The sequence below is a fragment of the Dendrobates tinctorius genome, unplaced genomic scaffold, assembly GCF_039654945.1.
Source record: "Dendrobates tinctorius isolate UK_male_01 unplaced genomic scaffold, ASM3965494v1 ptg000231l, whole genome shotgun sequence".
Lineage (NCBI taxonomy): Eukaryota > Metazoa > Chordata > Amphibia > Anura > Dendrobatidae > Dendrobates > Dendrobates tinctorius.
In genome coordinates, this window is record NW_027361898.1 from 28453678 (window position 1) to 28478072 (window position 24395).

Genomic DNA, 24395 nt, shown 5'->3' on the forward strand with positions numbered 1-24395 from the left:
TTTTGGGAGGGTTTTTTGCATGATTGCAGACAGCAGCTTTTCTTTCCTGTCCTTTCTAGTTAGCGAGGGCCCCATCGTTTGCTCAGCCTATCTTTCTACCTGTGTCTGTGTTTTCATCTTGTTTCACCGACAATACATGTTGGGGGCTGTCTATTGCTTTGGGGTCTGCTCTGGGGCAGTTTAGATTTTCCCTTTCTTTAGGCTTATTTAGTTCTCCGGCCGTGACGAGGCGTCTAGGACCGCCGTAGGCACACTCCACGGCTACTGCTAGTTGTGGATAGGATCAGGGGTCTGCAATCCGCTAGTTACCAACCTCTCCGGTTTTCTGGGCTTAGCTTGCTTTTTGTTTTTTCCTCCTCGGTGACTCATTCATAACACATTGGTGTCTATCATGTTGCACTTGATTTAGGAAACCCATTTCTAATGCCCTATTAGACTATTATGAATAGTGTTGCCTTCTCTAACAGCTATCAATTAGATATAGAGATGCTACAAAGCATTTGCCTCTCTTGGGAAGACACCACACACTACTCAGATTTACCACTGATTTAGATGGGAACTTTATTTCCCTTGAGAAGGGTCTGTAAAATTGAAAGCTTTTTTGGCAAGTTGACCTGCAGATTACAGCTGGTCATTGAGGTTGCCAGTTCAAGGATGACATTATTTTTAACATACCCTTCTAAAATAAAAAGATTGCATAAAATGAATAATCTTTTTAATAACTTAACCTTGTAAATGCTTGGCCGTTACTTTGTTACAGTTGATATTCTCCCAATATCAGAAGTAACGCCTAGTTTGGCGGCTTGCACATGGTGTTTTTTTAGTTATCTCTTGTATTCTTTTTGGTTTGCTGTTCCTTGCCCAAAGCTTCTATTTGAAAAAAATAGACTTCAGAGAACAGAGTGAAAATGGATTTAGCCCTAGATTGCTTAGGTCAGGATGTTAACTCTTAAACAAAATCCGGTTGACTGCATTTCCCATTCCATAGAGAAGGTTTGGGTGGCCATCATCCAAGAGCTTGTTGATCGGCAGAACACAGGATGCAACTATAGACTGCGAGGAAGCAAAGGCATCATATTCCCACTGGCTAACCTTGCTTGAAGCATGGCAGGTTACCTGGGCTGAACCAATCCTGTCAGCTGGGCTAGTTAAGAATCAGAACAGACTTGGCCATTGAATCTGCTTCACAGTTCCAAAAAGGTCAACTATTTGGCATAATGTCCTGATGAAACAGGGCAATGGAAATGTGAAGGGATACATGAATTCTGCCACAGTTAGAATTGTGTAGAACATGAGGCTTAAAGGAGTTTACAGGTTAAACTATGTACAAGTCACAGTATAACAAGTGTCATAAAACGTCAAGAGCATATACATTATACATGTACTGTATTTTCACACTATGACAAGAAGTAATTTGAAAGCATGAAAACAGGCGAATGCCACAGATATTTATATAATGTGTGCAAAGATAAAAAGGAGAAAGCAAACTAAATCTATATTCTGATGGGTCCTCCAGCCATAAATGAACCTTTGGTATAGGAATAGCAAACATACTTCACTAGCAATGAAGTCAACTTGGAATTTGTCAGCTGTTTTAGACTTTGAGCAGTAGTATCAGCATAGGTAGAGACAGATTGTAGAGTGCCATCATTTTAATATATTCCTTAAAGGTTACCTATTCCCATCAAATGTCTATAATGCTTTAGCTTTGTTCCGAGAACCAAAAATGCCCCATAGGAACTGAAGAGAAAGCCCAACTGGTTTGAACTCTCCTACGATAAGGCAGAAGTTTGTATAAATGAATGGCCTATTTATTCTTGTAGGCACTTTAATGTTCATCAATTAAGAGGCAGGTATCATTGGCACATTTTTTCTACTATTCCTAAATTATTTGGTCATTGATGAAACCTAATAGTATTTGTGTATATGAGCCCTATTTTTTTGATAATTTTAGATAAAGTGGGGACATAATATCTACTATCTTAGTGCTCATCAGTGCAGTTTGTACATTTTGGTTACAAAAAGTGTAAAACTCATTGATTGATTTATACAATTATGATGAATGAGACCCCCAATTCATCGTGTAGGGATAAATCACCGTATGTATGAAAATTATTTACTTGTAGTGTCAAGTATGGAGATCTGAACCATACGTGCATCCAAGAATATGATGCCATGTTCGGGCTGAGCAAGGGTTTAGTGGACAGCTCTCTTCCTGCACACTTCCATAAACATGCATGCTTGGACAAGGTAAGCATGCATGCATGTATGCTCACTGTCATATGGACAGAGGGATGAGCTGCTGCCTCACAAGTCACAACGGTCTGATCCAATAACATGAATCTAATATATAGGGATAGTGCTAATCATTACTTTTTTTTTTTACAAAAAAAAAGTCACATTCCAAGGTGGTGCTACAGTTACAGAACTATAACAAATCTGTCTGGCAATTTTTTTTTGCAAATCCCATATAATAAGAAATTTAGGACTTTTCAGCTTTAGAATTTTGGTCACCAAGGAAACCCAGTCATTTGGATTTGTTGCAGTATATAAAAGAATGGTCTTTAACAGTCTGCTGCATTGAGCAATTTACTCCAATTCTCTGATTTAATTGCCTGCTTATTAAACCATGGACATTCATGAGGAGCTCTATTTTTGGTGTCACCTTTCCCACTAAGGTTCACGTGTTCATATTGCTCTCCATACAACTGGTTCTATATAAGAATCTATGCTACACATGTATCTTGTAGCTTTCAGGCTAGATGTCGGAGCTCTTGTTACAAGGTATTATTGCTGTTCGCTAATTCAGCAGTGTTAACAGGCACCAATTTCTTCTATCTACTATTTTTGCTATCACGTTGAATATCACATTTTCAAAAAGGTTTTAATTAGGACAGAATACTGACACGGAAATTAATTTAATACATCATACTCAACCAATCTGTTCTTTGTAATTGGGGGGCGTTCTATGAAATGTTGTTCTCAGAACAGGTTTTCTGGAGATTAGATTTGAAAATCCATTAAATATGTTTCACTCTGTAACAGAAGCAACAAATGTGCGACAGGCAGTTCCACGCTTGAGTACCTTGACTTTATTACAAATCCAATACCCGTTCTAGTACCTGGAGCAGACGCTTAAGACTTATGCTAACAACATAAGGAAGGAAAAAAATGGAGATGCCAGACTTCCCTTCATTCATGGAATTTTACTGACATTTCAGTTGGGCCTTGGTTTCTATTTGCATAGTGCGTCTGATTTTATTTACTTTGAATCAGAGCATTTTACTCAATTATAAGCATGTTTCATTATCAAAAAGTAGTTAAAGTGTCAATTTTGCTCACAACTCCAGTGTTAGAGATAAGAATCCAAGGAGACTTTCAGGGTGGACAGACTGTGGTTTGGGAGTGGTGCACTGAGTATGTACTGGTCAGACTTCCAGGTCAAAAAGTTCCCAATTGTCCAAGGATGTTCTCCAACACCAAAGGAAATGAGTTAAAACTTAGCCGTAAATCATATTGGATAAAACAAATGGCATGTAAACCAACTTATACTCCAGTTCATTTCTTTCGCTTTTCTTTATTTTTAACATTGAAAATCTTCATGTCTTGTCTCCCTTCCTTTCCAGACTTAAAGGCGGTATCCGGGACTTTATGGACAAACAAAAAAATGTATCTAAGCACTAACAGGCAGATAATTGCAGCTTACCTGACTTTTGTGCCCGGCGCCGTTCTTCCCTGACACAGAGCTGACTCACCCCCGGAGGCCGTGGGGTACTCGGTGCCAGGCCCGTTGACTTCAATGGGAGTTGTCACAGTGGCAGGGACCCGGTCTGTGGCCTCAGGCGGTCAATGTAAAAGGGGTAGAGTGATGGGGATAAAGTTGTTGAGCTGATTCGTGACGCCATATGTGGTTTCTGGTCAGTTTGACCAGCACTGCAGGGTTGCTTCTCTGGGACAGATGGTGTGGTGCAGCAATGATGTTGAAGCTCCCCACAGGTGGAGCTGTAGTCCCAGGGCAGAGTAGATGAGGTTGGCAAGTGGGGAGATGGTGTAAAGAAGTAGATGTAGCAGAGCCGGGTGTAAGGGGCAAGAATAAGTGGAGGACACAAGGGCATGTAGTTCCAAGGCTTTACGCACAGTCTGGTGCACACAGATGCCCGCTTCGGTGCCGTGTCCTCCCGGTCAGGGGCTCAGCCAACTCCCAGGCAAGGTAAAGTACACCTTTCCAGCACTCCTCCAACATGTGCCTTCTCTGAACGTCTCCACACTAGCGCCTAATCTGAAGTACTTGTAGTTGCGTATTAAACTCAAGTTCCTCCTTCTTGATGTTACTTAGAACTGTACTTGTACGGCAGACAGCTGTAGCCTGCTTCGGGGACTCCTTGCTATCATGTCCAGGCTCACCGACGTTGCTGTTGTGCCCCCAAGTCTTAGATGGGAATAAAGTGGTGACTACTTCTATTCCTCCGGTTTCTGCTGCAGGAACATCAGTATCCATACAACCTCGGGGACCGGACCCTGGCCATGCGCTCCAAACTTGAAGAAGGGCTCTGCTCTGACTCCAGTCCTTAGTTCTCTTCTTCTCCTTACATTCTGTACTAAACTATCTTCCTTCTGAACAATCAGGCTTTCTATGGCTCTTTCCTGTGCCAGCAGCTCCATGTCACAGGAGTCTGCTGCAGCACTTCCTTCACTCCATCCCTCTCAGGGGATCTCCTCTCACAGACTAACCTTTCCTAATATTCTCCCACTCTCTTGTGCAGTCTAAACTCCACCAACCTTCCAGTACTCTTCGTGTTCCAAGCAGGGAGCCACCAAGGTTGCTCTGCTACACTAATGGTGTGCGTGTGGGATGTAAGTGTTGGAGTGTGGTCAGATGTCTCCACCTTACCTGGATAGTGGGGTACCACACCTCAGGAGGAGGTGCAGTACCTCTGTGGTGACTGAACCCTCAGGGGTGCCACAGAGCGGTCATAGACCGCTCCTGCCGGGGATTCAGCTGGCTCTGCTGAGGCGACAGGGCGACTCTTCCGGCATCATTCTGATTGACAGCCAGCTGCCTCACTTAGGCAGTTGGAATCCAGCTGTCAATCAGAATGATGTCATCAGTCATGCACCGTCGACAGTGCGGAGCGGAAAAGAAGCCTCTGCTCTGGAAACATGTCAGCAGAGGCTTCTGAATCCTCGGCAGCAGTGGACTGTGACCATTTTGTGTCGGTGAAGAACGGTGCCGGGAACAACAGGCAAGTAAGTTTCAATGACCTGACTGTTAGTGCTTAGGCACATTTTTTTTTTTAATAAAGACCCAGATACTCTGTTTAAGAATGGCAAATAATTGAATGTAAAAACTGAATGCAAAGTATATACTGTATAAGAATACTAGACCAGAACCAAGGCAATTTCCTTTGCTTAAAGGGATTCTCCAGTGAAAAAAATGTATCCCATATCCACAGGATAGGTGATAACATATAGATCGGTGAGGATCTAACCGCACTTTTATCTTGATAGAATGGAGTGGCAGTGCATGTGCCTGACCTGCGCTCCATTCATTCCGTATGGATCTGCCAAGTGCTGTTCTCAACTGTTTTCCTGGTAGTACCATAGGGAATATAGCAAGGGGGATAATTGTTTCCTGTTCTCCTGATTGGTGTGTCATATGTGTGTGTCAGTAGTCAGAGCCCCACTGATCAATAAGTTATAACTTATTTTCACCCCTTTATTGCATTGTGATGTAGCAGTTGCACAAGGCAAACTTTAGCTGCGCAACAAATGTCGCCATGTAGCACCAGCCTTAATGTGACAGATTGCTGGAATATATCTCATTTTCACAGATTGATACATCAGACTGCCATCCTAAGTTTGTATTCATTCATTGTCTGTAAGAGTTACGCGGATCTTCTATGAATAGCTATTGATCCTTTCCTGTGCTTGAGATAAAACTATGATTGATTGCCCAAGATATAAATACATTTTCATTGAGGGATTCTACAAACATGAGTTTTCTTTTCTTTTGTTGCCGTCCTATCTGTAATATCTCAGAGAACTATAGTGCATACTGGTCAAAAGTGATTTACGGAAAAATAGCCATGACAATGGCAAAATCTGCCTATAATAACCGGTGACATGAAGCTTTCTTTCTTCCAGAGCAGTTTAAATAAATATTCCTGGTAAAACCTTTAATAAATGGAGTGCTGAGGGTCTCACCACTGGGACCCCCAGTGATCAGAAGAACGGGAGTCCCAAATATATGTGAATGTGTGACCACAGCTCTATTTAGTTTTTATATCTTTATCAGATCCATAAAAAGAGAACGGGGCACTCTAGCAATCCATTCACAATAGACTTTTGGAGCGCTTTTCTGATGATCGGCGGGAGTCCCAGCAGTCATATATTTAGTTAAAAATGTTTAAAAAAAGCTGAATAATTAATAAAATGCTGATAGTATACCGCTTGTATATTTTCGTTGTGTTTGCTTCATATAAAATTGACCCCGCAAACAGAAAAATGCAAAATAAAGCATAATTTAGTCTATACCATGGAGCATAAGATATCTAAGATCGGAAAATCCAAGAAAAGTAGAAGACAGTCAGTTAGGAGCGCCAGCCATACGTGAATTAGGGTATGAGATGAAGCTCCAGCCGGTGCCTCAGAAGAGGAAAAAAAAAAAGTTAGGAAAATGACATTGTGAACGCAATAAGGGACAGAGACGGAAGTGAACAGTGGCAATCTCGGTACAGCGCTACAGAATATGTTGGGGCTATATAATCCATAGGAAATAACTCTATAAAGAAGAAGAAATAGCAGCGTTAACCCTTGCATGCTTACAGCTGGCCATCCTCCTGCTCTCTCTGCTGCGGTCTGCGTAAATCCCTTGGCTGGAGAACACATTATTAGACGCATTGCTGTGGGTGGCTGAGCCTGGCAGTCACCATGTGCGGGCTGCATGTGGCCCACGATTTGCTGGGTGGACACCACTACCCTACACAGATGGCACAGTGAGAAGGAGTACAAGTCATCTGTTTCCAAAATCATATTTTTGCTTTTTTAGCAGCACGGTCTGATACCTGCTATAAAATCAGGTGTCATACTTTCTTTCCAGCAAAGTGCACGATATTTCCCAGGATCCCAAGCTGAACAGTTGGGTTTTCTCTTACTCTTGTAGAGTACACAGCTTACATTGATTAATCGGGGTTTATGCCACACAGCGGACGGTATGCACGGACAGACATGGGGCCCATCTGCTCCTATCCTAATAATAACATCACGCGGATAGGACGGGAGACATGGATATTCACACCATTGCTGATCCTTGTTGTGCAGACTGCAGCGGGCAGAGAGGTGACCGGATCTCCAGCTCTATGGCTTCGGCTCTCAGCATGCGCTGTCAGTCATCATAATACACCACTTATTACAATTGTCAGTTTGCTTTCATCTCTCTTAAGATATTGGGATTTTATGGCTGAAATATGCCACACTATCTCCCAGCGTTAATTGAGGTCTGCTGGCATTCTAAATATCCACCATTGTTCACTGGGCAGAAATAAAATGACAGGTGAAGTGCTAGATATGTATCAGCGAGCGATCAAGGGTTGGCTCAGGCTTGTTAATCAGGTACATCAGACCACCAATGACCCTACCGAAATTCTTTACCTCTGTGCATAATCATTGTGTCTGCCCTGTCACCATTACCAAATCTTTCTGGTTGCCTACTTCCAAATCCTGGACTATTTAGCACCATAAGGTTTAACCCTTTCTCACATCAGTTATTTTTTTATATTTTGTCTTCTTTTTTCCTCCCCTTCTTGAAAGAGCTATAACTTTCTCGTTTTCTTTATCAGCATGGTGCTATGAGGTCTTACTTTTTTCCAGCTTTCTCTTATATTACCCTACAATGTAATGAAAAATTGGAAAAAAAATTCCCAAGTGTTGTAAAATAAAGAAATAAAACATTTTTGACATTGCTTTATAGCATTCATTGTCAGGTTAAAAATAACTTAACATGATTTTTCTGGTAAATATAATTATATCAATGCTAAACTTGTATAGTTTTTTTTATGTGGGGTTTGAAAAGTATTCTGAAAGTTTAAAAAAAAAAAACACTCTGAAATGAATCATCAACAGGGATTTGCACTGCTGTCACTCACCCTGCATCTATCACCATCCCCTGATGACATCTCTTTTCAGTAAACAAGGTGGCATGGACAGAAGCAATAGAGACTGAAGATGCAGGCTGGCAAGGACAGGAAAAGTGTGCTGATGTGATGGAAGCTGCGGTCACTTCTCCATCACCTCTACTGCAGCATTTGCAAGGCTTAAAAAGTCTCCTCATCTTGGAATGTCAGGCTTGACATGTCAGTCTACACAAGGAGAAACGTTGCCCCTTGGAAAGCTGTGGGAAGTGACAGCAGAGTTACCCCTAATAACACTTTTTTCAGGACAGAAAAGGAAGCAGTGGGAGTAGCAGCAGCTCCAGATCCCTGATGACAATAGTTTTGAAAATACCTAGTGCATGCTGGGAGAATCAATTAAGTCGCCATTAGAAGTAAAAGTAAAAAAAAATCACACGGAAAGTTAGAGTAGCAAAGGAACAGGAGGAAACTTTTGATTGAATTTTTAATTGAAGTACATTAAAACAGTAGTTAGCTTATCAAATTAAACAGTTAGCCATGTAGTAAGAAATTCACTGTTACTTTTGGACAGCCAATTTAAGGCTTTATTCCCACGCCCATGATTTGTATAAATTTATCATGTGTCAAAGTTGACGTCTGTGTGAATAAGGGCAGAAAAGGACCGGGTCCCAACCAGTGGACACCAGTCAGGGGAATCCTTTAAAAACAATTTCCAGCTCAGGAGAGGGAGGCCACACCACAGGTTGCACAGAATGCAAAAATACAAAGAAAAAACACAAAAATTGAGCTTGGTTTGTGTTGGTACACATGCAGCATAGTGTAGGATGGCCCCGACCACAGTCACCTTGTCGATGGTGGGACGGCTTTTATGCTGTGTTTGATCAAATACAGTATTACTAAGAACTCTGTATGATTTAAATGCACTTTTGCTTTTTACTTATTTAATTATAGCATGTTTTTTTTCATTTTGTCTTTTGTAGGTTTTGTATGCTTTATGGCCATGTGAACATGCATTTATATGCTGCATGTGTACCAACTCAAACCAAGCTCAATTTTTGTGTTTTTTCTTTGTATTTTTGCATTCTGTGCAACCTGGGGTGTGGCCTCCCTCTCCTGAGCTGGAAATTGTATTTAAAGGCTTCCCCTGACTGGTGTCCACTGGCTGGGATCCGGTCCTTGTCTGCCCTTATTCACACAGACGTCAACTTTGACACATGATAAGGTTATTAATACTAGACAGTGTATGATCGCCCCAATCACAGAGTCACCTTGTCGATGGTGGGACGGCTTTTATGCTATGTTTGGATATTTAGAACATCAGTCGTAGGCCGTACTAAATTATCAACTTGAAATGCATCGTGCTATATTTGGTCAAACAATTAATTAAATGCCTGGAACCATTTTTTTTATTGCTAGCTGATATGGATGATGTTGCTATTCACAACTGATTGTCCAGGTTTGCGTCGGTCTGGAGTGCAGTCGACTCTTTGTAGTGATAATTTTTGTAATGAACTCGCATCAGTAAGTTGTTCTGAACACAGATGTAGATCATACTACAGGTCTTCTCACAGTGCAAAATTCATTGCTGCATAAGTTACATTTATAGAACTGAAGCAGCGGGAGGTCTGCAGTATATACATCACATAGGAAACACTGGGGAGCATATATATATATATATATCACATAGGAGGCGCAGGGGCATATGTGCATCACAGGAGTGGCTGGGTCATATGTACATCACAGGAGATGCTGGGGGCATATATACATCACAGGAGAGGCTGGGACATGTACTGTATACATCACATGAGAGGCTGGGGCATCTGTACATCACAGAAGAGACCGGGGGCATATATACATCACAGGAGAGGCTGGGGCATATATTTTTATCACTGGAGAGGATGGGGTATCTATACATTACAGGAGAGGCTGGGGCATCTATACATTACAGGAGAGGCTGGGGCATATGTACCTCACAGGACAGGCTGGGTGCATATATACAGTACAGGAGATGCTGGGGGCATATATACATCACAGGAGGGGCTGGGGGCATGTATACATCACAGGAGAGGCTTGGGCATCTATATATCACACAAAAGGCTGGGGGCATTTATACATCATAGAAGAGGCTGGGGGCATATATACATCACAGGAGAGGCTGGGGGCATGTATACATCACAGGAGAGGCTGGGACATGTACTGTATACATCACATGAGAGGCTGGGGCATCTGTACATCACAGGAGAGACCGGGGGCATATATACATCACAGGAGAGGCTGGGGCATATATTTTTATCACTGGAGAGGATGGGGTATCTATACATTACAGGAGAGGCTGGGGCATCTATACATTACAGGAGAGGCTGGGGCATCTATACATTACAGGAGAGGCTGGGGCATATGTACCTCACAGGACAGGCTGGGTGCATATATACAGTACAGGAGATGCTGGGGGCATATATACATCACAGGAGGTGCTGGGGGCATGTATACATCACAGGAGAGGCTTGGGCATCTATACATCACACAAAAGGCTGGGGGCATTTATACATCATAGAAGAGGCTGGGGGCATATATACATCACAGGAGAGGCTGGGGGCATGTATACATCACAGGAGAGGCTTGAGGCATGTATACATCACAGGAGAGGCTGGGGCATATATACAAACAGGAGAGGCTGGGGTCATGTATACAGCAGAGGAGAAGCTGGGGTATACACAGAGCCGGCTTTAGACAAAGTATTGCCCTGAGCAAAAGTTTCATGCAATCAGCAGCATATCTGCAATTTTCACCGGTCAATTTGCTGATGAGAACAATGGTTTCTGTCCTGGCATTAATAATCCTTGCTTGTTTAGTATAATACACCCCATAGTCCTCCACATAGTGTAATGCACACCCCATAGTCCTTCACATAGTATAATGCTCCCCATTTTCCTCCATATAGTATAATGTGCCCCATAGTCCTCCATATAGTATAATGTCCCCCATATCCCTCCATATATTTTAATACACTCCCCATAGTCCTCCATATAGTATATTACACTCCCCATAGTATAATCCACTCCCCGTAGTCCTCCATACAGTATAAAGCATCCCATAGCCCTCCATATAGTATAATGCATCCCAATGTCCTCCACATTGTACTATGCACCCCATAGTCCTTCATATAGTGTAATGCATTCCCCATAGTCCTCCATATAGTATAATGCAGGTCCCATATAGTACACATAGTATAATGCACTGCCCGTGGTCCTTGGTAGAGTATAATGCAGCCCCATATAGTATAATGCAACCCATAATCCACAACAGAGTATAATGCAGCCCCCCTCAGAGTATAATGCAACACCCTCATAAAGTACAATGCAGCCCCCCTCATAGAGTACAATGCGGCCCCCAAAAGAGTATAATGTAGGAGTGGCTGAATAATAGGATTATGCACAGCTGCAAGAATCTGGAGGATCCTACACCATGAGGTTTGCGGGACTCTAGAGGCACCAGAAGCAGTTACAAATACCTATTTGCTGCTTTCTAATGGCATTTTAGAAGCTGCTCATCTATTCATCACAGGAGATACTGGGGCTGCCGCTGCTGTCGTCATTACCGGTGGGATTGGAGCGCAAAGCGTGCTGACTCTGCCCATAATGTGCCTCCTGATGCTGGCACAGGTTAGCGTCAGGACGTAATCCTTCATTACATGTACCACAGCATTCAGAAGCGGATACTGCGTGCCCATGCTCAAAATGTAAAAAACACGCTCGAGGGCTGCAGAAGAGGATATCGAGGGCCGTAAACCACGGGAGAAAAGGACATTGCGTCCCGGATATTTAGAGGGAGCAGTAGTCACTGTTTGGTCCGTGTGGATAAATTATATGATTATGAATAAGGATATTCATTATTCAGTACATGACAAGGAAACAGTAAAACACAAATGTGTCAATGTTGCAGTAATTATAAGAAATGTACACACCAGATGTCTGGGTAACTAAACTGATTTATGTTGCAGCAGCTCCATCTAGTGGACACTGAGCTTATTACTTATAATATGTAGATGGCAATAGGGCGCAATGATAGAAAAGTTCAAAAAACTTTTTCTGTCTATGTACTATGGTGGATTGGCCAATGAAAATGTAAAAGTCTGAAATGGTTATTATGTTATGTGTCCTAGCTGGCTTAAAAATATACCATTTTAGAATCTCTTTATGTTACATACATCTGCAATTCACAGTCTGCGTGAGTTATTGAGACACTGGATTAGTGCTGATCATCTGGACACCTGTAATGAACTGTGATTATAGAGGCTCTTTTGTTGACTTATTAGGAGGGTTTAGTAATCTATTAGATACCCATTGATGCAATGTGGAAAGATAGAGGTGGCCGGGGTGGGTCATTCAACTTTGGACTCTTCTGACCTGGCTGCTTAAGAAATGTGCACTGGACATATATCGGAAACCTATGTGTGCTGCATGAACCACAGAAACCAGACAGACATACAGAAAAAGAAGCAGAGCAAATATCCAAGAAAACAGGATGGGCATACAAACTTCTAGGGGTTTTCCAGGCTCAGGATAGACTTCTGCAATCCTTCTATGTGACTGCAAATTGCTGAATTTTGACAATGTGAAACGTGCACACTGGCAGGATCCCCCTTTATTTCCAGCGTGAGCGGGCTGTCACGTGACTACAAGTACATGATTTGCATACTTGCAGTCACAGGCTGATTAGTTTCTTATTCGCTTCTCTCAATAGAACATAGATACGTGGATTAAAAGCTAGTTGACATGCGACCACAAGTATGGAAATATCATACTTCTGGTCACATGAACACAAAGTCGTGCTGGAACTAAAAGGGAATCATGACAGTATGCTCATTTCACCCCGTCACAATTCAGCAATCTGCAGTAAGCTATAATATCTGCAGAAATTACATTTCAGTTCAAAGAACCCTGTTAATACATTGATTAATTGATTACATTCCCTTAGGATAGCTTATCAATAGCAGACCAGTGTCGTTGGACATCCAGAATCAGTGAATAGAGCGGAGCATCACATTTCCACACCCTGTGTAATCGCCCATCCTGGGACTGCAGATCAGCTCCTACTCACTTCATTAGGCCGAGATCACACATGCGAGGAATACAGCATGTTAATACCCGGCACTCAGATCGGAGCGTGCGGCCGCATAGAAATACATGTAGCCGCACGCTCCGCTTCTGAGTGCCGGCGGCAGTGCCGGGTATTAGTATGCAAGACTCAGCCATATTCCTCGCATGTGTGATCCCGGCCTTAGGAGATAACTTGCCCCATTGGAGGGCGGCTACTATCCAGTGTATGGCGCTGTCTTGCTTGGCTTCATGTACTGTTTATATCGAGCCTGATGCTCCAATACCATATCGGTAAACTTATCATGACACATCAGTTACAGCTCCCAGGGCTCAGGTGTAACTGCAAAGTCTGCACTTCCTATGGTTAGCTACATTTAATTGCAATGAAAACAGACAAGCAAACTGGACTGACGGTAGTGGCATAAAAATACACGATGACTATCAATATACATACATACAACTCACTGTATTCACTGTTAGGCGCTATTAGCCTCATGGCACAAACAGCTTTTTTCCTGCAGTCAAACCTAATGGAAGTGAAGACTCTAAATAGGACAGCATAATATAGTGACAGCTCCGCTGTGATACTATGATGAATAATACATTCTATGTTACTGCCTGGCCTAAATAATCTGTATGCTGTTGCTGAACAAATATCAATTTCCTGAACTAAATTAAATTACGGCTAAATCATGACAGCAGTAATAGTCTCTCAAAAAACTCTGGTCATCCCCGATGTTCTAGTAGCACAGATATTCCTCTTATCAGGCAAACGCACCCTGCAATTCTTGATATCACCAAATCCATCATATCTATAACAATGATTCTACAGCTATTGGTGGCAAACCTTCAAACATCTGGGCCCTAGAGCAAAATCGCCATTAAAGTTCCCAACTGCTGCAGGTTTTTAAAGAGAGATTCTCAGCAAGTTTTTTATATGTAATCTGAGTGCAGCATGAAGTAGGGCAGAGACCCTGATTCCAGAGATGTGTCACTTATTAGGCTGTGGGTTGTTATTTAAAAAAATCATTGTTTTATCAGCAGGAGATTATCGATAGAGGACGCTGCATCGTGGCACCAAGTCAACCTACTCTGTATAACCCCATCCACACCTCTGATTAGCACACACAGGAAGCTTCCAATCAGTGGTGTGGGTGGGGTTATACAGGGCTCAGCATTCAGAGAACTGCTAGATCTGCAGCAGAGAAAACTGTGATTTTTATCACAACTACTGCACCCAATAAACTAAGTGACACATCACTGGAATCAGGGTTGCTGCCACTACATCATGCTGCTCTCAGATGAGGTAGCAAAAACATGGTGATTGAATCCTTTTAACAGTTCTGGTCTTCTTACATGGTCCAAGGGGACCTTATGGACTCCCCTAAGGCTCCATGGCCAGGCTCCAACTGCAACTCCTAAACCTCATATTGGATTGCCCGTCACAGCGGCCATGGCTTGCTAGAAGTCATGTTTTTACGCACAGCGTATCTGTCTTTGAAGCATGGACTTTACTCTTCTTGAAATGAATATCATGTCAGTCATCACATCGGTAGGGACCTGTGTCCTAAATAAGTGGGATTTGGGCTGATTTTCTGCAGTGTGATGAGGGCTTACATGCTCTGTAGATTTCTATCATTCCCATTCCCTCTCTCCACTAAGACACTGGGAACTGCTTCTTCAGGACATTGTATATGAACTCGCATTTTAATTTAGGAGTATTACCTTTGTAAGACACTAAATATATTTTTTTACATTTATTAGTGAATTAATATTGTTAACAATTTGTATATGTGCTATTTCAGGTGGTGGAAATATCACGTGTCTTCTGTTGCCTTTTCAGTTGCCTTTTGATGTCCTATACAGCTGAATCCAAAAGAAGAAAATGCCATTGGTTAAGAGAAATATTGAACCGCGGCATTTATGCCGTGGGACGGTGCCGGATGGAGTCACCAGCGAGCTGGAGTGTGTCACAAACAGTACCCTGGCTGCCATCATCAAACAGCTGGGTAGCCTAAGTAAGTGCAAATCTGTTATTGAGGATGGAAATCTGAGGATTCTGTATAGGTATTATGTGTTTGAAACATCACTAGAAGCCAGTCTTTATACATTGACTCGATTACTCGCCATACTGTAATCTGCAGGATAATGGGGCTCATAAGGCATAAGCTCTTGCCAGATTACAAATACGCATCCTGCAAATCCTCTATCAGACCGAATATCCAACACCATAAGACCAGGATAATTTATCTACTTGCCGTGAAACTGAGGAGATAAGTCTCCTGCTTATCTGGATATCAAATATGCTTCCATCTCTGGCTGTTAATATGTGCATGGTAATATTACACAACATGGCTTTTCCTGGCCTTTTCTTATAGACAACCTGACAGCTGATACATGCTGCAAAATCCACAGCATGCACGTATCAGATCATGGCTGAATGAATTCTACCAGGTATGGTTAACTCTGAAACGCTGCAGTTATTTTGCCACCAGGGATTGAGCCTCATGGAAGATTAGTCAGACAGGCGGGTCCCTGGTGGCTTCTCTCCGCCACCTGCCAATGACTGACAAGTCTCTCCCTGTGAGTGCTTGTAAACAGAGACCTGTCATTCCAGAGCAGCTGGCATGGAGAAGTCTTCACCCATGCTGCTCAGTCCTCAGTGGCTTTTAAACTATGTGTTTCTCTAAAAGTCGCAACATTTCAGAGTTAAACATATATGGCTGAAATCATACAGCCATGGTTAATACATGTTGCTTCTTGATCAGGCAGCAAGTATCAGCTTTTAGGTTCCCTTTAAGGTAGGGAAATAAGAATAGAGAATCCCTTTTGAAATCCCAAAATTAAGGTCCAACAGATTGAGGTCCAACAGATGCCTTCATACTGAGTCTGGCGCAACCACAGCTTTGCTACTAAGTGACGACAGGCAGACACCTGTCCAGTTTCATGTCATTCTCCTTTCCCTATTCTGCCACCATACTGTGTACTCACTTTCACTATATTTTTTGACCATATGTCAAGATTTCTACAAATTTTATTGTAATTTGAGTTTGGAACTGACATGCTCCTCATTTTATTTTTCACTTTTAGCTGCATATTGCAGTAAAATTAATGATTCATTTTTAAGTGAAATAGATGTCATGTTGGAAAAACGGATGCTACTAGATTTCACTATGCATATAATATTAAGGATGATCCTGAGACCTGATAACTTACTTTTACCCAGAATGGTTGTATAATCCTTTTTTGAAAGTTTTACCGCTTACCATTAAAATAATAACTTTGAGAGTCCACTTCTAGCTGCAAAAAGCTAATAAAGGATCATGCGCCCATTCAAACATAGGTTTTCAAAGTAAAACAGTTTTGTCAAGTCTAAGAGGTTTATGTTATAATATATGCAGTTAACGTTGTGAAATCTGGTGACTGATTTATTTTAAATAGGCAGAAAAATCAGTTCATGATTGAATGGAGGGAGTACATGGGAAAAAATATCATGTTCTGAAGAAGAGTAAGCAGATAAGAAAACTCAATGGTAAAAAAAAAAAAGAAAAACCCTAAGATTTGCTGCTTAGACTTCTGTGGAAGCTGTGGGAGAAGAGGGTTGCATTGACAATCCAACACAATGGACAGCATTTTGAACACATTTTATAAGTGGTCATAAACTTGCAAATAACTCATGAAAGAATAAAGTTACGTTAAAACCAAGCACACCACTGTTTTTCTTGTGAAATTCTCAATAAGCTTTATGTGTCACACGACCCTCTTCCCATTGAAAAAAATTAAGTTGGATCCAAAATGGCTGACTTCAAAATGGCTGCCATGGTCACCCCCATCTTGAAAAGTTTCCCCCTCCCATATACTAATGTGCCACAAACAGGAAGTTGATATCACCAACCATTCCCGTTTTATTTAGGTGTATCCATATACATGGCCCACCCTGTACAGTTATGATATTTCACACCACTGCTTGCCCCCTTCCTGATTTCCGATTCTTAACATGTTCATCACACTTAAATGTTTCAGATCATCAAATCTGAATATTAGACAAAGATAACACAAGTAAACACAAAATGCAGTTTTTAAATTAAGGCTTTTATTCTTAAGGGAAAAGGAAATATAAACCTATTGGAACCTGAGTGAAAAGTGATTGCCCCACTCCCCAACTTAACACATAAATTAAAGGGGGCTTTACACATAGCGATATCGCTAGCAATATCGCTAAAGCAGCACCTATTTTGTGACGCAGCAGCGATATTGCTAGCGATATCGCTATGTGTGATACTTACCTCCGACCGGCTCCCCCGCTGTCTGTCGCTGATCGCATGAGATCGTGCAGCTCCATTTCTCGTCGGGCGCTTCCTGCTGGGCTTCCTGTGGTGCCGACGAGCGACGCGTGGATGCGGGCGGGAGGACATCAGGATCGCCGCATCTGAAAGGTAAGTAACGACCGCTGCTGCGTCGCTACGTCGCTGTGAGATCTGCCTGTGTGGCAGCTCACTAGCGACCATTTAGCGATGCACCAGCGATCCTGACCGGGTCATAGGTCACAGCCTTAACTGTGGTTTGTCACATCTTTGGTTAGGAAGGTGTGTTCAAATTCCCACACTCAGGCCTGATTACTGCCACACCTGTTCTCATTCAAGAAATGACCTGCCTGACAAAGTGAAGTAGACCAAAAGCTCCTCAAAAGCTAGATATCATGCCACAAATGAGAAACAAAGTAATTGAGATCTATCAGTCTGGAAAAGGATATAAAGCCTTTTCTAAAGCTTTGGGACTTCAGTGAACCACAGTGAGAGCCATTATTCATTATTTTTTATTTATTTATATATATTAAACCATAAACAGAATATACAACATACATACTTGTATATGGTGATAAGCACTGTATAGAGTACATATATTTCTCACAGTATTAGATGCAAAGCAAAATGTGCGTACCGGTGTACATACGGGGTAAAATGTAATATCAAGTAAATTATACAAGCCTTTATATTATTGCACAAGTAATAAAACCTATTTAACTTTTCTAAACCAAAACTATAACTACAAAAACTACTGTTTCGCAACCTGGTTCTACACAATCAACTATTTATTATGCGATGTATCCACTCTACAAAGTAAGATGAGAGGAATTCCACCTCTCCCAGATCTTCTTAAATTTACCTGGGCACCCTCTATTTCGATACACTGTACGCTCATATGGAATAATCGAATTCACCAAATCAATCCAGATCCTAAGGGAGGGACATGAGCCATCAACTGCAGTGCCAGTACCTTGCGTGCCATAAATAGCATCTCCCGCAAAAAGATCCCACCATAGTGACCCCATGACTCTTCATCCCATACCTCAAACAAACAAACCAGCGGCTCAAGGGGAACAGGAGCTTGTACCAGGGAAGTTAATAACGACGTCACCTCCTTCCAATATTGTATAATAATAGGACATTGCCAGATCATGTGAATAAAGTCTGCATCTAAAGAAAGACATCTTAAGCATTCTCATGACTGGAATCAGCCCATCTTGAAAATTCGAGTCGGAGTCAGATATGATTGGTTTATAATATATAGCTGTATCATTCTGTTATTAATAGACGGAGACACCCCAATTGGAGACACCAGAATTTCTTCCCACTCCTCTCCCTGTATATCGGGGATGAGCCTTTCCCATTTCCCTTTAACCGAGTTTATGGCGGATTCCGCCCCTACTGACAGCATATATGTATACAAAGAGGAGATGAGACCTTGGGGACCTTGCGATTTAAGGATTCCTATTAAGGGTATAGACGATAAAGCTTTGTTTACCCCCACACCTCTCATGTGCGACTGAAAGGCCGACCTCAACTGCAAATAATGGAAGAATTGGGATCTCGGGACGTCGCACTTAACCTGCAATTGTTCAAAAGACAACAAGGTTCCATGATCATGCAAATCACCTATCGAGGAGACATTATGCTGAGTCCAGAATTCGGCAGACGGCTGTTCAAGTAGTACCGGAAGATAACCATTATTCCACAAGGGCATTTCAGCTACAATGTCTCCAAATCCAATCGCCCTCTTAATCTGTCTCCACAATGATTGCGTTAGATGAAGTAGGGGCAGCAAACGGGGGACATATATTTTTTCCAATTCCAGAAAGCCCAGTGGGCAGTTAGCTCCTGCGGCATGGAGCAGGTGATGTTCAGAGTTAGGGAGGTGATTATCAGGCATCCACTTGCTTATAGCTCTGTCCTGTCCAGCCAGATAATATAGAAAAAAATCTGGTAATGCTGCCCCACCCCCCTTTTTAGGTCTTTGCAGGGTGGATAGAGTGAGTTTGGGCCTAATTTTCCCCCATATAAAGGATGTAATTTTGGAGTTCAAATTCGCAAAGAAGGACCGGGGTACCACCACAGCACTATGTTGAAGAGAGTACCTGAGCTTAGGGTGCAATATCATTTTGATTAATTTAATACGTCCGGCTATAGATAGCGGGAGTTTACTAGAAATTGTAAATTTAACTTTAACCATTTCCAGCAATGGGTGTTTGTTAAGCCGCAAATCCAGCATGCTGCCTTGAGATATATGGACACTCAGATATTTAAAACTTGGTACAATAGGCAATGAGGAGAGAGTCTCAAGTCGTGGCATCGGGGCATGGGAGAGGGGCATCAGAATAGATTTCTCCCATTTTATATACAAGCCGGAATATTTATTGACTTTATTTATAATGGCAATCACCCGTGTTAGTGTTTCCTCCTCTCTATCCATAAATATCACCATATCATCAGCATATAAGCCTATGGTGTCTACCCTACCCGCTATTTCTATACCCTCAATATTAGTGGAAGATCTTATGCAAATTGCCAATGACTTGATTGCAAGAGCAAAAAGGGTCGGGGAAAGGGGACACCCCTGACGGGTTCCCCTATGTAGTGAAAAGGACTCAGATATTGAACTATTTACAATGACACGGGCTTTAGGTTTCATATATAGTACATTAACCCATTTTAGAAACCTGTTGCCAAATCCATATTTCTGTAAACATGCACATAGGAATGGCCACTCAAGGGAGTCAAAAGCCTTGGCCGCATCCAGCAATGCCAATGCCCATTTATTGTCTGGTACCAGAGAGCTATATTGGACCACTGACTGGACTCGTCTAATATTAATGGAAGTGCTCTTACCAGGCATAAAACCGGTTTGGTCAGGATGTATGAGTTCCAGTATAATTGAGTTCAATCTGGTGGCCACGATCTTCGTAAAAATCTTATAGTCCACATTCACTAATGGTATGGGGCGATAAGATCCACTGTCTAATGGGTCCTTCCCCTCCTTTTTAAGCACTATTATATTAGCCTCGTAGAAGGACTCCGGCATAGGTCTCCCCTCCCAAATCCCCCCGAACACCATCAACAAAAGTGGCGCTAATATCTCCCGGTATTTCCTATATAATTCGATGGGAAACACATCTGGTCCAGGGGCTTTCCCAGAGGCCATGTCCGTTATGGCGTTCTTTATCTCCTCCAAAGTAAATTCAGCATCCATAAAGGCTCGCTGGGAAGGGCTTAGTTTGGGAAATGTTATATCTGACACGTATTCTAAACACCCCTGACCATCAACGTCACTTTTAGAGTTGTACAATGATCTATAATAATCATGAAATCAGCTCAGTTGAAGATACCAAAGTACCATCTAAGCTACGAATCTGTAATATTGTGTTAGTAGTATTATGTTGACGTACCAAATAGGCCAAGAATTTACTTGCCTGGTTCCCCAGCTCGCAATAAGATTGACAGGCAAAAAATAATTTACGCTTGGACTTGGTGTCTATGTGTTGGGTATATAACCTTTGAGCAGCCAACCACTCCGCCCTATTGCCATTAATCTGATCAGATATGTATGCGGCCTCTGAATCCCTCAATCGCTGTTCCATCTCATCATCCTCCCTTGATGTCACCCGCTTGATAAGATATCGTAGAAGATAAGCAACCCCTCAAATATGCCTTAAGGGCATCTAAAAAAAAATTAATATTCCGGGGTTCAGGGTGGGACGAGATGAAACAATGCAACTGATTGATCGTTCTATCGGGCGATTCCACCAACTTCAACCAGAAAAGGTTCAATTTCCATACCATCCTGTTATTTAGCGGTCCGTATTTAAGTTTAAGAATGACCGGACTATGATCAGAAATCCCCCTTCTGCCATGTTCTATATTATCCACCCACATTACTAGACCGCTGGATCCAAATATGTAATCTATGCGTGATAAGGAGCGCTTAGTGGATGAATGACAAGTAGTGTTGAGCGATACCATCCGATACCCTAAAATATTGGATCGGATGGTATCGGCCCGATACGAAAAAAGTATTGGGTATCGCCAATTCCGATACCGGAAGTCCCATTCAAGTCTATGGGACTTCCGGTATCGGAATAAGAAAAACCCTTTTCTGTCCTTGTACAGCCTCTCGGGGGTGTGTACGGACCTTCCGGGGGTCTGTGCCGGCCTGCCGGGGGTCTGTGCTGGCCTGCCGGGGGTCTGTGCCGACTGCCCGGGGGTCTGTGCGGACTGCTGGGGGTCTGTATCGCCCTGCCGGGGGGCTGTGCCGGCCTGTCGGTGGTCTGTACTGACTGCCTGGGCGTCTGTGCAGGCTGCGGGGGTCTGTGCAGGCATCGTCCGATGGGACTACAAGTCCCATCGGGCGATGCCTGCTACCATGACGGTGATTGACACATTAGCCAATGATGGGACAGTAGTAGTCCAATCATCCGGCTAATGTGTTGAATGTAAAAAAAAAAAAAAAATACATACTACATACATACTACATGCTACATACATGCAACATACATACTACATACATGCTACATACATACTACATATATACTACATGCATGCAACATACATACATACAACATATATACTACATGCATGCAACATACATACATACTACATACACTCACTGGCCACTTTATTAGGTACACCATGCTAGTAACGGGTTGGACCCCCTTTTGCCTTCAGAACTGCCTCAATTCTTCGTGGCAGAGATTCAACAAGGTGCTGGAAGCATTCCTCAGAGATTTTGGACCATATTGACATGATGGCATCACACAGTTGGCGCAGATTTGTCGGCTGCACATCCCTGATGCGAATCTCCCGTTCCACCACATCCCAAAGATGCTCTATTGGATTGAGATCTGGTGACTGAGGAGGCCATTTGAGTACAGTGAACTCATTGTCATGGTCAAGAAACCAATCTGAGATGATTCGAGCTTTATGACATGGCGCATTATCCTGCTGAAAGTAGCCATCAGATGTTGGGTACATTGTGGTCATAAAGGGATGGACATGGTCAGCAACAATACTCAGGTAGGCTGTGGCGTTGCAACGATGCTCAATTGGTACCAAGGGGCCCAAAGAGTGCCAAGAAAAAATTCCCCACACCATGACACCACCACCACCAGCCTGAACCGTTGATACAAGGCTGGATGGATCCATGCTTTCATGTTGTTTACGCCAAATTCTGACCCTACCATCCGAATGTCGCAGCAGAAATCGAGACTCATCAGACCAGGCAACGTTTTTCCAATCTTCTACTGTCCAATTTCGATGAGCTTGTGCAAATTGTAGCCTCAGTTTCCTGTTCTTAGCTGAGAGGAGTGGTACCCAGTGTGGTCTTCTGCTGCTGTAGCCCATCTGCCTCAAAGTTCGACGCACTGTGCGTTCAGAGATGCTCTTCTGCCTACCTTGGTTGTAACGGGTGGCAATTTGAGTCACTGTTGCCTTTCTATCAGCTCGAACCAGTCTGCCCATTCTCCTCTGACCTCTGGCATCAACATGGCATTTCCGGCCACAGAACTGCCGCTCACTGGATTTTTTTTCTTTTTCGGACCATTCTCTGTAAACCCTAGAGATGGTTGTGCGTGAAAATCCCAGTAGATCAGCAGTTTCTGAAATACTCAGACCAGCCCTTCTGGCACCAACAATCATGCCACGTTCAAAGGCACTCAAATCACCTTTCTTCCCCATACTGATGCTCGGTTTGAACTGCAGGAGATTGTCTTGACCATGTCTACATGCCTAAATGCACTGAGTTGCCGCCATGTGATTGGCTGATTAGAAATTAAGTCTTAACACACAGTTGGACAGGTGTACCTAATAAAGTGGCCAGTGAGTGTATATACCACATGCATGCTACATATATACTACATATATACTACATGCATGCAACATATATACATACTACATACATACTACATATATACTACATGCATACTACATATATACCACATGCATGCAACATACATATATACTACATATATACTACATGCATGCAACATGCATACTACATATATACCACATATATACTACATGCATACCACATATATACTACATGCATGCAACATGCATACTACATATATACCACCTATATACTACATGCATGCAACATACATATATACAACATATATACTACATGCAACATACATACTACATATATACTACATATATACTACATGCATGCAACATACATATATACTACATATATACTACATGCATGCAACATACATACATACTACATACATACTACATATATACTACATGCATACTACATATATATACCACATGCATGCAACATACATATATACAACATATATACTACATGCATGCAACATGCATACTACATATATACCACATATATACTACATGCATACCACATATATACTACATGCATGCAACATGCATACTACATATATACCACCTATATACTACATGCATGCAACTTACATATATACAACATATATACTACATGCAACATACATACTACAAATATACTACATGCATGCAACATACATATATACTACATATATACTACATGCATGCAACATACATACATACTACATATATACTACATGCATACTACATATATACCACATGCATGCAACATACATATATACAACATATATACTACATGCATGCAACATGCATACTACATATATACCACATATATACTACATGCATGCAACATACATATATACTACATGCAACATACATACTACATATATACTACATGCATGCAACATGCATACTACATATATACTACATATATACTACATGCATGCAACATACATACTACATATATACCACATATATACTACATGCATACTACATATATACCACATGCATGCAAC

At 42.1% G+C, this 24395-nt stretch overlaps 1 protein-coding gene across 2 annotated transcripts in view; it reads left to right on the plus strand.

Annotated features, from left to right (window-relative positions):
- The window catches only part of LOC141059973 (actin-binding protein WASF3-like), a 161054-nt gene that overhangs the window by 56593 nt on the left and 80066 nt on the right, over positions 1-24395 (plus strand). For both annotated transcript variants that reach the window (XM_073556214.1, XM_073556215.1), the window contains exon 2: positions 15072-15246. In XM_073556214.1, the coding sequence (XP_073412315.1) occupies positions 15114-15246 (133 nt within the window). In that variant the 5' untranslated portion in view covers positions 15072-15113. The remainder of the gene's footprint in view (positions 1-15071; positions 15247-24395) is intronic.